Consider the following 16,607-nt stretch of genomic DNA (forward strand, 5'->3'; position numbering starts at 1 on the left):
TTCCCTAAATGTATTCCCAGCTAGGCACCAAAAATAGAAGCCCACTGAATCAGTAAAGCCTGTTAATTTTGCTTTAAAAGGAATTCTTATAGAGAAAATTCTCAGCCTCCTCACCTGGGGCCTTCTGATGGAGAAGGGTCAGGATAACGGGTTTCATAACGAGACAATGGGACTAGTGAGAAGAATCAGCAGCACTACTAATTACTGCTCCTCCAGTGGTGTCCCTGTGCTGGCTTGGCAGAATAGAGCCAAAATGTTTCCATATAATAATATGTTATCAGTGGATAAATGGCCTGAAGATTGTGCAGTGCAGTTTTCACAGGACTGCAGAGCACGTTGTCCGAAAACACAAGGGAGTTAATCACAGAATGACTTAAAAATGACAGAGCTGCTTTCACCAGGCTGCGTGAGGGTGAGTCCCCTGTGCTGGCTCGTGAATGATAAGCTGTTTGGAAAGTTATTAATACAGGGTTGAACACTGTCATTCCAGTCTCTGCTGGGCTGAGACAACAGACCTTGGAACTGTTCAGCCTGGAGAAGAGAAGGCTCTGGGGAGCCTTCCAGCAGCCTTCCACTGCCTAAAGCGGCTACAAGAAAGGTGGGGAGGGACTTTTTACAAGGGTTTATAGTGACAGGACATGCAGCAATGGCTTCAAACTGAAAAAGGACAGGTTTAGATTGGATATTAGGTAGAAGCTTTTTACTGTGAGGGTGGGGAGGCCCTGGCACAGGTTGCCCAGAGAAGCTGTGGCTGCCCCCTCCCTGGAAGTGTCCAAGGACAGGTTGGATGGGGCTTGGAGCAAGCTGGTCTGGTGGAACCATGGCAGCAAGGGGGTTGGAACTGGTTGATCTTTCAGTCCCCTTCCAGCACAAAGCATTCTATAATTCTGTAATTCTCTAACTCTATAATGCTATAATTCTATAACTCTAAAATTCTATAGTTCTATAAATTCTATGATTCCATGATTCTAATTTAGATATTGAATGGTTAGAATTGTGAGGTGGCAGAAATTCCCTGTGGTTCACAATGGACCTTACAGAAACCTTTAAAACTTTCCTTTGCTACCATCTAGTCCTTCTACTTTTTTTCTGACATCTGTGACCGTAACGTATCCCTCCAAAAAGGACGGTTTACTCAAGTTAATAATATCCTTAAATGAGGATTTAGTTTTTAATACTGAACAAAAAGAAGCACTGCAGTCTTTTGTTAATTTCCTATGTGTTCTGGTCTTTGTATTTCATGTATAAAAATGAATGAACAGGTTAAGCAAAACCATGTTAAGCAACTTGTTATTATTTTATAAGCTGAAGCATATATTAAACCAGGTATTATTTTTCCTCATTGTAGTCAGTGGCAATATTCTCAGTAGTGTTATTAAGTGCAAGAACCAGCCAGAAAGCTGGTTGTGCCTGGGTTAAATGAGGGTACAATAGATTATTCTTTCAAGAATCTGGAGGCTATTTAAAACATTTGTTATGTGGGGTTTTGTTGGTTTTGGTTTTGATTTTGGTTTTAATGAGATAGCATTGTGCAGTCATTCTTTGCATGAAAAGTGCACAAAAACTTGATTAAAATATTTTAATGAGCCACTGAGGGACTGCACTAATGCCTTCCTGTGTTAGATAATGTGCAAAAGGAAGGACTGTACCATGCCATCTCAGTGCTCTAAATCACAATGTAAAGCTGTAACAGGAATTGCTCACTGCAATAAGAAGCAGCGACAGTTGTCTGAAGGACAGAGACTCCAGGTTAGTCTAGACTAAAGGCCTTCTAGCAAACCTAATGGAAAGCTTCCCTCAGAGATTAGGTGGAGTCAGTAGCACTTTGTGGTTTCTCAGCAGATGGCCAGAAGGTCTCCAAAAATTAAATCTGAAAGAAGGGCTCTGATTCTGCCATTTCAAAGTCGTGACAAGGTTACAGCACTGCCTGAGAGCACCACAGAATCTGCCACGTGAGCTCCATACCCACCAGACAGCCAAAACTGCAGAAACTTATAAATGTACAAACAGAAAAGGCAAAGTTTATTAGAAGTCACAAATTCAAAAATCATAGATCATGTGAAGGCTTCATGAAAATCTCTTGAAGTCTAAACATAACTAATATGAATAAGCTAATTTAGTCTCTCATTCTGAACACTCAGATTTTTCCAGATACTTTCTCAGAAACTAATTGAAAGGTGAGATGCTCACCCAGTGTCTTGGTTCTACCTTGGTTTTAAGGAAAAATTCTGAACATGCAACTCTGATGAAAAAATGTGGTATTTTGTGTCACTAATAACCAGGAGGCATTTAAAGGCATAACAAAGGCGTTTGGATGGAATTTAGGTGCCCAAATCCAAAGCTGCAGTTTTGAATCTTTCAGTCTTATTGATAGATTTATGTGAGATTTGCAAAAGAATTAGATCTGTGAGATGACAAGGATTTAAGTAACTTACCAGAACTAAATGTGGAGAAACAGTGTCTGAAGAAGACCTGGATATTCAGTTACATTTTATATGAAAAAGATAATGAACAAACTGCAGAAAGCGCCTTGGACTTCAGCTGACCCGATGTCTGCTGGAAATACAAGAGAGAGGAAACAGTCCTGGAGGTTCCTGACTGTACACTGGCAGATCTTGCTCAAATCACAACAGCTAATGCAGGAAATATTACAAATGACACAAATTCTCTAATAAAATGTATTTAGTTTTATAAGTTTGCAAGTATTTTTAGGATTTCTTTTATTACTGTTCTTTAACATTGTCAGCAATTTAGATAATCACACTTGTACAAAATGTTGAAGATTATAACTTCTTAAATGATGCTTATTATGTTATGCAAATGTTCCCTTTTGAAATTTTTTTTGAAATTTTATAGTGGGTTATTTCCAATTAGGAAAACATAATGATGGGTTATTAAGAAAATATCTCCATTTTCTCTGAATTTGTTTCAGGAGTAATTTAGATTAATAAGGCAAAACCAACATTTTAAAAATTAATTATAAAATAAACTCTCACCCACTTACTCTAGACTTTCTTTGCCATTACTGGCACCCTGTCCACTTCATCATCTGGACAGAAACAAAACCATCTGATGGGATTCCAGCTGAAGTTGTGGACATCAGCTTATAACTGTGAGGCAGCACAGGGTCTGACCTCAGTATAAATACTGAGGAACTTTCACGGATAGGCTTAGTCCTGGAACTAAACTTCATCTTGAATTGCATCTGAAGTCCAGTTTCAGGGATAGGAAGCACTAGAAACAGACTCACAGCTGTGCCACTTGGAAATGATCTCTCTTTGATCTTCATTTTCCTGGTTATGTTTAGGGTTTAGAGCTTCAAACCCAGTGATATGAATTTGTATGAATATTCACATTTGCATGTATGAGCCATTCAAAATTCATCCTATAAAGGTGCCATTCTGGGGGACCTTTTCTGATGCATGAACAAAGGCAATAATACTTCTTGCTGAGAAGATGAAATAAATGGTTGATCCTTTGAAATACATTTTGCTAGAGAAGATATGATTAGTGGGACACATTTTGAATAAATTCTGTGTGTCTGTAGGAGAAATATACTTCTAATGAAAAATATAAATACCTAGGGAAAACCTTCTATGTACGTGCAGCCAAAGGAGTTACAGGAAGGCAGAGGAAGGAGGAAATTACTTGTAAAAGGATGTATGAAATAAGATTATTTTGGAGATGAGAAATAGATCTACACTGTACTTTTCTTAGCACTTCCCAGGATATGTCCTGTATTTTTCATTTTATTTGCTTCAAGGAAATGCTTTTATTTCCAGAACACAAACCAAAGCACAGAAGAGGAATGCCCAGAGTAGGCACTGCAGAAGGAAGTGTCATGGACTGAAGGCAAAACACTCATATCAGATTGCATTCTTTTGTCTAAAGTGATGCTGGAATTCATTCATCCAGCTCAGTAAAACCCAAACTTTGATCTTTCTGAGATGTAGTTCAGGGCTTTTTCCGGAGTCACAGTGAGTGACATGAGGGTTCACGATGGAAGAAGGTCATCTTCCTTCACTGGTTTGTCCTCTACATAATCAGGAGTGATGTCCACCAGGATGGTGGAAAATGTGTTTATGACTAATGTAATTAAAAAATATAACATTAAGGAGGATTTTTTAATAGGATTACCCAGGAAATTAAACGTTGTGATTTAAAATTAAAGATAGATAAAAGGAAAGACTGCAAAGCCCTGAGCCCTGCTGGTATTTATTGGAATTGGGGCATTCCTTTGTAGCCATGCCTAACATGGTGGGCCTCTCAGAATTCCTGTAACATAAGCACAGCCATCAGCAAAGGGATGAAGAAATTTTTACACTGGAGAAAAAGAAGTCTTTGAGAGATGATCTGTATTTAAGACAGATAAGGAAAATGTTACCAGCAGAATAGGGGAAAATACTGGAAACTCAAGGCCTCACACAGCTTGCCCATCAGCTTCAAGGCACTGACAATGTCAGGAAGGCTCTAAAGGCCCATCAGGGAAGAATGAGTGCCTCCTGCACTCACTCTGGTGGTTCTTTCCAAAAGTTCCCCAAAAGGGAACACTGAGTTCTTCACTGACTCCCTGCAGAGCATCCCTGGCAAAAAGCAGTTTCAGAGCTGTCACACTTGGCACAGGAATTGTGTCAGTAGGTGGAAGGAGATCAAGAGGATACTAAGCACTTTTTTTAAGCTCTTGAAATACACACCAGTCCTTTGATTTTGCCTGACACACAGCCCTGGGCAGAACAAAGATGTGTTTCTGCTCCCCCTCTACTGTCCTGTTCCTTTGGTAAGCAGATCAGAATGAAGAAAGCTCAGAAGTTTTAGGAGTGTCTGATGTGTGTCTGGTTGCAGGAAAGAAAAAAAGAATTATGTTAGTGAAGGTCAAAATTGGGAAGTCTGGGCAAAATTCTGGAGCAAAAAGGCTGTGCTGCCAGACTGAAGTTGTGATGGCAGATGCAGATTGGTACCCACAAAATAGGTGTGGGATCAATTAGCTTTTACCCCATGTACCTGCAGTGGATAAACCAGACTTGATTTTACCCCTCAATGAACAACTTGGTGATTGTATAGCCCTCCATGAAGAAAAGAGGTAAAAGGCTCTGCTCACAGCTCTGATCTCCATAGAAGAATTATGCTTTTCTTTAGTTATTCAATAAACGTGGCAATTTTTCACTTGGAAACAAATTTTTGTAGGTTCAGGAATTTGGGAATCTGTGCAATTCTATTTATGAGCAGGATTAGATGGTAATGATTTAATTGATGGTTGAGCATGCAGACAAACCACGCATAAAAGATCTTTCCAATAATTATATCTTTTCATGGAGCAACAGGTTTTTTGTAATTTAGGTTCCAGACAGTAATTACAAACCAGATGCTATTTTAGGCACAGTCTGCAGCACACCCTTGCTACTTACCAGGAAATTCAAAACAAACACAAAACCACTGCTGGAACACTTAAGGCAGAAAGGTGAATTAAATTGAGGTAATGTGGTATCACACGTGAATTGCTATGAGTATTGTAGATATTATTATTATTACAACCTCTATCTGGGTTCACTGTCATGGAGCACGGGTCGTTTGGGTGGAATTATTTTTTTAATGTTTTGTGTTGAACCTTCTGTGTCAAAAAGTTCGGGTTTTATTTGCAGACCTAAAATCCACTGTGTGCCAGTATTGGGTGCTTGGAAAAGAAGGGATAAATTGTTTCCTGATTTGGAGGTCTGACCCTGGTGGGAGCTCAGGCACCCACCGAAGCTGCTCCCTGCAGCCCCCCATGTACCAGCACCTTGCCATGCAAACATAATACACTGATAAAAACTGAGGCTCGTTAGCACACTGTGAAAGCCATTCCTGTAACAGGATGTTAGGAGAGTCTGGATAAAAGAAATAATGCAGTTTTGGAACAAGGTAATGTCAAACTCTGAGAAACATGAGACGTTTTACTTGTGTGAGGAGCTAGGAATCATTAGTACTAAATACAGGATGTTTTGCATTCCCTGCACATTGAAGTGCTGCTGACTTGTCTTATACCCTGAAATGTGGGGTTTACTCAGGCAACCAAAACAAATAATGATTTACAGCTTGCTTTTTTTTTGCTTTGTCACAAGTAATTAATTGCCCTTCTTGAAACAGTTCACAGCAGGTGCCAAAGGAGATAGGAAATTTATACAGAGCTGTAAATGCAAATCTCCTTTTAGAGATCCTTTCTCTTAAGGACAGCAACATTAGAGTTCGCTGTGCCTTTGGTTTAAATAAAACTTCCAGAAGATATTTCTCAAATAATTGCTGTTATTTGGGCAGTTGGACAGTTGTGTCTGTTCCCCTGAATCCCCTGGTACTCCTTTTATAAACACAGCTCTCTCACTTGTCTATTTGCTCTCTGTGTGGCTGAACATTACATTAGACAAGTGTCAGAACGTTCTGACATCTCAGGCTGTGTTATGGCCTCAAACATTTTATTAAGGTACTTATCCAAACACCTGAAGACATCAAAGGTTTGATGTCTTTAGGAACAGACATGAGTAGCTATTGATTTTGTGATTTGCTGTCACCTTGGATTTTGCAGCATTCATCAAAAGGGTTTCAGGCCTGGCCATTACTATTAACTCATTAAATTGAAAACTGGCAACTAATTCTATCATGTCCTCACATTCTGCAGCAGCCCTTATCTCCCTGCAATTTTGGTCAGTTACCTGAAGACAAAATACACACCTTTGTGATGGAAATGTTATTGCTGTGAGGTGAGTGGCAGATGAAATGTGAGTAAAGGTTGAAACAGCTCATTACAGCCTTGTCTGTTGGACATGGGCTCTCTGGGAGAACTTACATGTGAAGAAAGAGAACAATTGAGCCTATCTGTCCAGTAAAAATCACTGAGGGAAAGAGGGAAAGGTTTTGAGGAAAGGAGGAGGCAAAAAGGCAAATACCAGAAGTAAAAGAAAAAAAGTAATACCAGTCGACAAGTAAAATGAAAATCTATCAGGCGTATATCTAGATGCAACTTGGAAGTTGTTTCTACCTGCAGTGGAATTTACCAGGCAAAGAATCTCAGATCTTGTCTGAAAAGCTGCAGAACTTTGGAGGTTTAGCTGAAATGTGCTGTTCTGCCTTGGCAGGGTGAGGGCAGAAAAGGGAATGGGACAGAATGGCACTCCAGTTCTCAGGCAGATTGGAAGAAATGAAAATGCAATTTAGCAGAGCCCCACATCCAATCATAAAGATGCTCCAATAAAAGGAATTTTTTTTTTTTTGGCCCATCCCAACTTATTATTTGGAACAATGAATTCTAATTTAAAGTGGATGTGTAGTAAGAGTAGGAGGAAACAGCTTCCTGTCCTTCCTCACCAAGAGATGATGCAACTCCAATGTCATAATGGGAATTGCTCCTTCTGTTTCAATCCACTTTAACTTCTCAAATAGTCTAAGTAGTGTAGAAAGGAAAGAAGTCTTGGGACATTTAAAAACAATTGGGTAAAGATGCAAGAAATTAATTCATTTGGGGAAATCTGACAGAAACCTTAGCTACCCATAGGAAAACTTATTTTACTTTCTGGCCAAAATTGTACCCATATTTCTAATTAGTTCAGGCATAAGACTTACAGATGACGGCAGTTCCTGTAGCTCTGAAGTTCCTTTGAAATGAAATTTAAAACAAGTTTTATGTCTCTGTAAGATTTTAGTAATGGAATTCAAAATGAAGCAGAATATCTTTAAAAAGGTTATTTGAACGTCACAATTATTGTATGTTGTTGCATGGCCTGACTAAGCTGGAAGCTGGTGAGATTCCTTAAGGGTACCCGAAGAGAGGGGACCAGGGCCAGACTTAGCAAAGATGTTCTGAGGACTTACTGTTCTTTTCCTGAAATGTGGTCTACATGAAGCCCCTTTGAACTGCAAGTACAATGCCAACGTGTTTGGACAGCTGAGGTTTTGGAGTGAGGAAATACCAGTATCAAAGGTTGTTTCCTGGCAGATGGAAGAGGTATTTCTATGGGAACAGCAAATATTTGGACTTGAGTTTCACTAAAATACAAAAACTGACTGATGAGTTTCGAACTTTTTCTAAGCTATGTCATTATTCTTCAAATGTTATCCAGGTCTTTTTTAATATTATTTTATGTTGGGAACTATATATATATATATATATATTTTTTTTTTAGGAAGGCAAACGTTATTGAAAAGGGCCCACACTGTTGCATTGTGAAAAGATGGTTCTTAAAATTTTACTTCATTTTTGGGAGCCCTAATGTAGCTGAACTCTATCAATCTATTGTTTTAGAACTGGTTTTGTGTCAGTTAGCAGGGTATAAATGATAGGATTACAGTAACATTCTCGAAACAGAATTCTGGCTGCTAAACTGAGTATTACAGAACTTTATAAAGCTTCAATATAGAATTTTGTTGTTATTATTAAGAATGGTTTCTCCAACAAAAATATTTTTATTGGCAGGTTTTTTAATCTATTGTTTTAGAACTGGTTTTGTGTCAGTTAGCAGGGTATAAATGATAGGATTACAGTAACATTCTCGAAACAGAATTCTGGCTGCTAAACTGAGTATTACAGAACTTTATAAAGCTTCAATATAGAATTTTGTTGTTATTATTAAGAATGGTTTCTCCAACAAAAATATTTTTATTGACAGTTTTATCTTTGGGTCTAACACTAGTTGGCTTATTGACATTTCTGACATATCTAAATGATTCTTTAATATCAAACAGCTTTAGTCAAGCTCTTTGAACCAGTCTGTTCAGGCACTTCCGATGCCTTGGAACATTTACAGATTTTCCTGCATGTGCTGGTATTGGAACATGAATTCACTGAATGTTTTTTGACAAGTTATTAAGTGGTTTAAGGCCACGACCTTTTGGATGGTGTGGTGGGCCTGACTGAAGTGTGTGGTCAATTAATATGGGAATGATAAATGCATAAGTGCACCCAGAGAACCTTGTGACTCTAAATGGCAATATTAGAGTACCAATCAGGGAGATGAAAACACGTGTTGCTTACATTAGAAACCTCTGTTAGGGCCCACTGTGACAAATTTCAGTGACAATATGGTAGGAGGTGAATGCAATCAGTTCTCAGAATAAGACATTTTGTGATTTCCTTCCCTGGAAAGGTTACTTTTGGAGTCACCAAGTTTGCGACAGGATCCTGTGTTTGGAAGCAGAGTTGCAGCCCTGTTCTGTGCCTCTGCTCCTTTCTGAGGTACTGATTTCTCTGTAACACCACGTGTCCTCAGCTCTCCAGGGACATCTCTACACTCCCACTCCTATCACTTCAGGCACTTCTTAGGCTTTGCTGTGTCCTCACCAGCCACTCCCCCTGCGGGAAGTCACAGGCATCAGCCAGGAAAGCTCCTTACACAAGGTACCTCTCTTAATTTTCATCTCACTGCTGATTAGCTGTGCAGGATTACAAGGCTTCTCAGGTTTAAGGCTATGTGGGATGCCTTGGTGTTGAACAGGCTTTTCCAGAGAGGATTCTCAAACTTTGGCTTCTCACTTGGAGTCATTAACAGGCTACTGCAGTCACTGTCCCTTTTTTTCAAGTCTGTAAAGACTTAAAGGATGATTCTGCTGGAAAAGTGTCTCGAAAGGAGAGATGTGTGGGCCTGTTTTGACAGAGGAAGAGGCTTTTGCTTGCTTATTAACAAAGAAATAGAGACATGCAAACCAGTATTTTTGAAAGACACTAAAAGCAATTTTGAAGTTCATACATCTCCTCTGCTGGGGTGTATTTTATGGTGGCTTATGGGACAGAGAGGGATAATGAGCACTACATTCACTGCCAGGGCCAAAATGCCTATAGATGTGTCCTTTGTTAAATCTTCCATCTCCCCTTACCCCAGCTCACCTGCAGCAAAACAGGAATCTACCCAGGGCCTAGACGTGTTCCCATTATTAAGGATAGTATCAACTTCAAAACCACAGGCCTGTTAGGCCTGTTCTCATTTCTTTTCCATGTGTCTGCAATATCAAACAGTCCCAAGAAGAGACCGAAATGAATTTCTTAGTTGCATGAAATATTGTTTTGTGCCTTACGTTACATGTCAGAAGCCCTTTATTAATGCGGTGTGAGCAAGGAGGCCAGATCTTCCAAATGAGGAGAGACTGAGCTTATCCCTAAAGACACAGAGAGGCTCTTACTTCATTAGAAGTCATGCACATGCAGGACTCTTGCTGATGGATATGTCAGTTCAGCTAGTGTGAAAAAAAAGACAAGAGAAAAGGACAAGAGAAAAGGACAAGAGAAAAGGAGGAGAGAGTTGCCTTTTTGGGTGCAGTTTGTGTGGTCATACCAGATATATCTGTGCTCTTCTCCATTTGTTTCCGGGCTCTGCCAGGGGACCTCTGGGAATTTCCTGGAGCTACACGTCAGGCGTTGACAGGAAGACTGCTAATTTTGCCAACATGACATGCTAAATACTAATTTTGTTAATTTAACACAATGCCACTTGACAGAAGCACTTCTGTTGCTTCTTGATTTTCTTCTTAATATTAAACATAGATGAGATTCACCACTGATATGTCAAATATTCTGTCATAATGACTGTGGACATGGGACGAAACACGAGGAGGTTTCAGTATCCAAACTCCCAAATGATGTGTGAGTGCTGTAAAGTTAAAAGCTTTGTCTCTCTGGTCTCATTTATTTTATCAAAACACATTATCTGTGGAGAAAAACTGAGCAAAAACGTTTTTGAACTGTTTGCTAGCTTTCTGAATAATGAACTGAACTTTAATATTTATTAAATACAAAATAGTAATAAATTACAATTGCACAATTTCTTACAGAGTTTTTATTAAGATCAAAACTTATTTGTTCAGACTAGATTTATATAAATAAATCACAGTACATTTTTACTTGTGTTTAGAAGATTGTAATACATATTACAAAATTAAGAATTTTTTTGTCCCTCAAACCATCACTGCGAAAGGAATCATGCATTATTTCTACTGAACGAACAAAATGCCCACCTAATTGAGAGAGCCTCGATACAGGTATGGCTCTACTCTCCAAAATTAGACATGAAACATAGAGATACCAGGACTATTTATTGAACAAGAAATAATAAAGTATAGTACAATGTTCATGTGTTATCAAAACCAAAAGTACAGCAAAACAACACACCTCTCTTCACGCACCTTTGCGATGGGGATTAAAGATGGCAGCTGGCCAGCATGCAACCGAGTAAAACACCTCAGTTTTACGTCTACGTTTGAGCAAAAGAAGGAGGAACTAAAGAGCCCAGACAAAACAAACGACAAATGAGGAGCCCAGATGTCTACAAGTCCTCCCATCACCTTCCCCTCTGTGCCACGTGCGCTGCCTTCGCTCAGCAGCTGACGCCTTTCCTGGGCAGTGCCACCGCCGTGCCCTTTGTGGGCCTCCAAGGAGATGGATGTGCTCCCAGAGAACCGCAGGGCCCTGGAGAACTTCCAGCTGTGGCTCCTTGCCCAACCCACTGTGTCAGGAATGAAGTGTAAACACGGCTCTGGGAACTGCTCAGCCTTGGATGCTGTGGTGCCACCGGAATACAACTGGCACCTGGCACAGCTTGGCTCACGTGCTGCAAGGCTGCCACTTCAGCACGGAGTTCTGGTGTCACTAACTGCACCAAGATTCAGTGTGATGCTGTCACCAAGTCTGTCCTGCTGCTGGTTTCACAGCACAGGGGGCTTCTATTAAATTCTACAGTATTGTGGATTATTTTCTCCGCATCCTTTTTTTTCTACTCGATAAGAAAGGCATTGTTTTCTCTCTTGATACTGAGATGCAATCATTTGGCAATGCACTGTTCTAAACAGAAAAAAAGCATTTAATCGATGACAATTCAGATGGAGTCACCTGATCCACTTTTTTCGCTTCCTTCTGTTCAAACAAAATGCATTAACAGCAAAGTCATTTCAGATGGATTTCTAGCTGGGTCAAACAGATTTTTCAACTGAATTTCCTGGTGCCTGTTTATTGTTTTTCACTTTTAAACTGAAAGGGTTTTCAGCTATTTTTTATTTCAGCTGCAGACATGTCCCCTCAGTACTCGAATGTTGCTCGGTGACAAGCACGTAAATCAATATATCTCTTGTGTCTCTGACTTTGGGTGCTCAGGTTAACATAGCTACCTATCATGTTTGGTGTTTAAAACACATGAATGAAACCAAACCAAACTAAACCAAAGAATAAAAACAACCCAAAAGCCCCCGCAACCACCATCCCCTCAAGCCAAGGGTGGACTGAAATAAACTCTTCTTTTTCACCCTTTTGCTCTGCCCTTTGCTGTTGTTTCATTTTGTATTGATCCAGGAGTTCCCCCATCAGTGGCTAAATTGGACCTCTATGTAACAAGAGTCTCACATGTACTGCTTTTGTGGTTTATGGATCTGCTGGCATGGAAAACTGAGCCATGCAATGGCTGGTAAAAACAGTTTTAACACTGGGTCTTTTATGCTACATATTGGTTTTCTGTTCTGTTCTGTTCTGGTAGTCCCCGCTTCCCCAGATTGAGATGAATGTTTGTTTATCCACTGCCAGGGCTATTTACAGGGAAAAGCAAAACAAAAGTAAACAGCAATGCTTTTAATGTCTTGTGATTTCAGTGGAAGCAGATAAAGAAATACTTGAGCACTCAGCTGCAGAGGAGTCGTCCTGTGAATGTTTTGTCATGGGAATATCAGGCCACTGTCCATGGTACTCAGCCTCATGTCAGTAGCTTGGAAGGCTTTCCCATTGCCACTCACTGCTTTTTCACAGAACATCATCTGACATGGTGGTTTGTTACAGAAAACTAAAAGTAGTAATTCAGTAGCACATTGTTAAAGAGCAAAATGGGATTAAAATCTTGCTGAGATGCATTTCTAAGGGATTTTCTCTTCTATCTTAGAGTTACAATACTTACCATACAGCATAATTATGCATTCACAGCAAGTAAGAAAACAAATGGGGGTTTCAGCTTTGGAATCATTCTTGTGAATCTACTGCTAATTTACCTCTGAGAATCATAGTTCAGAAAAGAAAGATTGAGCAGTATTGGGACCATAGCTTTCCCTGTGTTTCCAGTTGAGTTTGTAGCAGAATTATCTATCCTCTGCTCCTTCCAGCAGGCTGCTGTATTATTGTAATACAGTCCAAAGACAGCAGCAGTCTACTGGCCAATCAGAACCAGAACATGGAAATGATATCTATCTTTCCATAGATGCACTACTATGATAAGGCAGGTATTCGTACAAAGCACATAGTAATGCCACAGCCTGAGTAACAGTTTGCAAGTCATGAGAAAAAATTAGGAGAATTCAATAAATTTAGGGGTTTTTCCTCATCTCTAAGCCTTTGAAGTCTTCTGGATTCCACTTTAAATGCTCCCTGTCACAGAGATTTCTTTCCCTGTTTTAGTAGAACTCTGCTCAAAATAATTCTTTTGATGCCAGACCCTTGAGCATTAAATAAACTGAGTATGGTAATAAAATAGAAAAAGAAAACTGCAACCCACTGGCAATTATAATGATAACACTTTTTAGCTGATGTCCCTTTGAGCTGCTGGGGACAAATCCTAGAAAGGCTCCTGCACTTTTCCATGGACATCAATCGAGCCTGCTTTGTGGGTGTTTTCCCCTGCCCAGGAGTTTCTGCTGCTCATGGTGCAGTGGGAAGCGTGCCTGCTCTGCATTCCAGGCAGGAATGATATGGAGTGATTTGTCCAGGAAATCAGAGAACTCCACTCCAAAGGAAGAGGTCTTCCTTCTTCGGTCATGCCCATCTCCCCTTGGTGACTCCTGGGAGATGAGCCTGGGTAAAGAGCACAGGATCCTGCCCGAGGTGAGGCTCATGCATGAACAGATATGCACATTGTCATGTATCACTGGCCTCCTGACAGAAGGCTTCAGCTGAAGGTGCAGTGAAACAGTTTTGCCATGGCAACATTATTTTCATTCTTTTGGAAATGCCCAGTGGTTACCCTCCTGAAATTGTGCTTGGGCAGGTTTGGGAGTGCTGTTTAGTTTGCCAGGTATGCCCTTGCCTGTGGCAGCTGTATTCTCCACAGCATGCCAAGAGATTTTTGAAAACCACTGTGCTTACAGGAATTCTGATTTATAGCTGCAGCACACATTTACAACAGATCCAAGATCTCCTGCAAGTTCCAAGCTATTCTTTACCCACAAGTAATTCTGATTTTGTGGAAGATCCTCATCGATAGGTTATAAAACTAATTTTTCAGGTTTGAGGCCAAAATTTTAGATATTTCTTCAATCTGTGCATGCATATTTGTGTCAGCAAAGTTGCAGATCCAAACTGCTTGGTGAACGTTTGGCACATACAAGACGTGAAGCAATGTGCGTGCACACAGACCTATCTGAACACTATTTAAAGACCAGGGCTCCCTCTCTGTAAGTGCATAGCAGACGATTGTACTGTATTAAACACCCATACTTTGCATTTGCATCTTTTAAACAAAAATTCCCATGTAAAAACGTGAGTCAAGTTCTCTGTAGAAAACACTGGAGGACGAGAGAACTCCATGCGTGGCTAAATAAGTGGCATAAAGTTTATCCCAGGGTCTCCTGCTTTGGGACACAGATTTCATTACGTGACAGAATCCAGTGCTTTGATTCATTTTCTTTTAATGGTCAGAATTTGTCAGAATTTACAATATACCATCATGTAAAACAGCCCTGCTAATTCTACCACAAATAATAATGGAAGTCTTCACAGGCACTATATATTTGGAACAGCATTTTCAAATGACATGGGGTGTGAGTGTTTGTTTGTATGATTCAGCACTGCTGCCCAGGACATGCTTCCAACAGTTTGCAGTGCCGTGGACACAACTCAGAAATGTTGACTGGAAAATCATCTACAAAGGTTGAGGACTAACAACCTCCATGTTATACAGATGGTTATCTCCTTTCTCAAAGAACATACTGTCATTACAAATACCATATGCATCTTGTTCTCACCCAGCAAAACTTTTTTACAGTTTTTCAGATTTGAAGGAACCATATTAATTTGTTTTCATGTCAGGTGAAAGGAGGCACCAGCTGAGACTGAGGACGCAACTTGTCATCAAAAAATAAATATCTGATGGCAATCATTCTTGAAAAAACAATACTTAGAAAGCTAACCATTCACAATACTGCACCTTTTTGGCAAATACAAGGACAATATTTGTTGCTGCTTCCCATATTTGTTGGTTTACATTGCTATCATTTTGCTTGTAAAACCTGGGTTACTCTACTGAACAGAAATGATGAGTTGAATTTGGGTAATGCTTACGACCATACAAATAATCTATCAGTAGCAGTAGTGTCAGCTGGAGAATTAATGCTACAAGTGGATAACATCACGCTATTTGAAACCAATAGCTCTTCACACAGCAGAAGACTGAGGGTCCTATTCAGCAAATATTCAGGGTCCTATGGCTGTGGCCACAGAGGTTCCAGAAGCTCTCGCTGAGTCTAATCCTGATTCAGGAACCAAAATGATATGCTGTGTATATATTTCTCTGCACAGCCTGGATGCGCTGGACACCCTCCCCCACTTGATTCCTGGGAAGGAAAAAAATACGTCTCTGTTTAGCTTTCAGTGACATGAAAAGCAATCCACAGTAATGAAATCTAAAGAAGTTAGCCAGGCATGTATGAAAAGAACAGGATGCCTGTGAAAAGGGAAGAGCTGTCAAAACCTAATTGTGGGCTCTGGCTGCAATGAAATTTATCAAAGAGGGAAGACAGGTTGGATATAAGGATGTAGACAATTTCTGCTAAGAAACACTTGTATTCTGGCCAATAGTAACCCTTACACTGCACCTCGTGTGCTGTGTCAAACATTGCTATCAACACTTGGCTACAGCTGAAAGCTCCCAAATGCCCAGCATGGCACTTCAGCCAGTATCTGCCCTGTCACTGGGGGCACAAACACCTGGGCAGAGCTGCCCCACTGTGTCCCATCCTCTCCCACAGGCAGCTGCATGCTGGCAGCACCCGTGCTGTGAGAAGGCATCGAGCCTTCCTGCTGCCACACAGCCTGTGGCCACTCCCTGCTCAAACTGTGCTGCTGTGGTGCCCAGGCACCAGGAAATGCAACTCCCTATGGACACAGGACAAGACTGTGGGATTCTTCCCAGCTTGTAGCATCTTCATAATGCCTGACAATCATTTCTGGAACTGCCTGTGGCCAGTGCTCACAACCAAATAGGGAAATCTTTGGTGGCACTGTGGTAACACAGCTGCACTCTGGTGCAGAAAGTAACTCAGAGGGGCTGTGAGCTGCCTGGCTCCAAGTATTAGTGCTGACAGCATTATTCTTGGCTTCATATGGGTACTCTGCTCTTTCCTCTCTTTAAACATTGGGGATAACTCCGGGGCTGTTCATAAACAAGATACTTCGACTGGGAGTACTGCCTGACTTAGCCAGTGAGAGCAACAATAGGAGTAAGTCATGGTAACTTCAGGAAGCAATTTACTTCGATCTTTGATGAATTTCTGTGTCTCATGAATCAGGATTAGTGTTCCCTGTGTTGGGGAGAGGATTAGACAGAGGGATTAAAAGGACATCTTTACCCCACTGGACTCTGTGGAATAGCCCCTGAGGATATGGCTAAGAAAGAGTTCAACAGGAA

General features: G+C 40.5%; 1 protein-coding gene across 1 annotated transcript in view; it reads right to left on the bottom strand.

Moving 5' to 3' along the window:
* Positions 1 to 10,775: 10,775 nt before the first annotated feature.
* SYT9 (synaptotagmin 9) overlaps positions 10,776 to 16,607 on the bottom strand; it is a 37,491-nt gene continuing 31,659 nt past the window's right edge. The window contains exon 6 of the mRNA XM_008644097.2: positions 10,776 to 15,534. Within this exon, the coding sequence (XP_008642319.1) occupies positions 15,445 to 15,534 (90 nt within the window). The 3' untranslated portion in view covers positions 10,776 to 15,444. The remainder of the gene's footprint in view (positions 15,535 to 16,607) is intronic.

The sequence above is a fragment of the Corvus brachyrhynchos genome, unplaced genomic scaffold (genome assembly GCF_000691975.1).
Source record: "Corvus brachyrhynchos isolate BGI_N302 unplaced genomic scaffold, ASM69197v1 scaffold281, whole genome shotgun sequence".
Lineage (NCBI taxonomy): Eukaryota > Metazoa > Chordata > Aves > Passeriformes > Corvidae > Corvus > Corvus brachyrhynchos.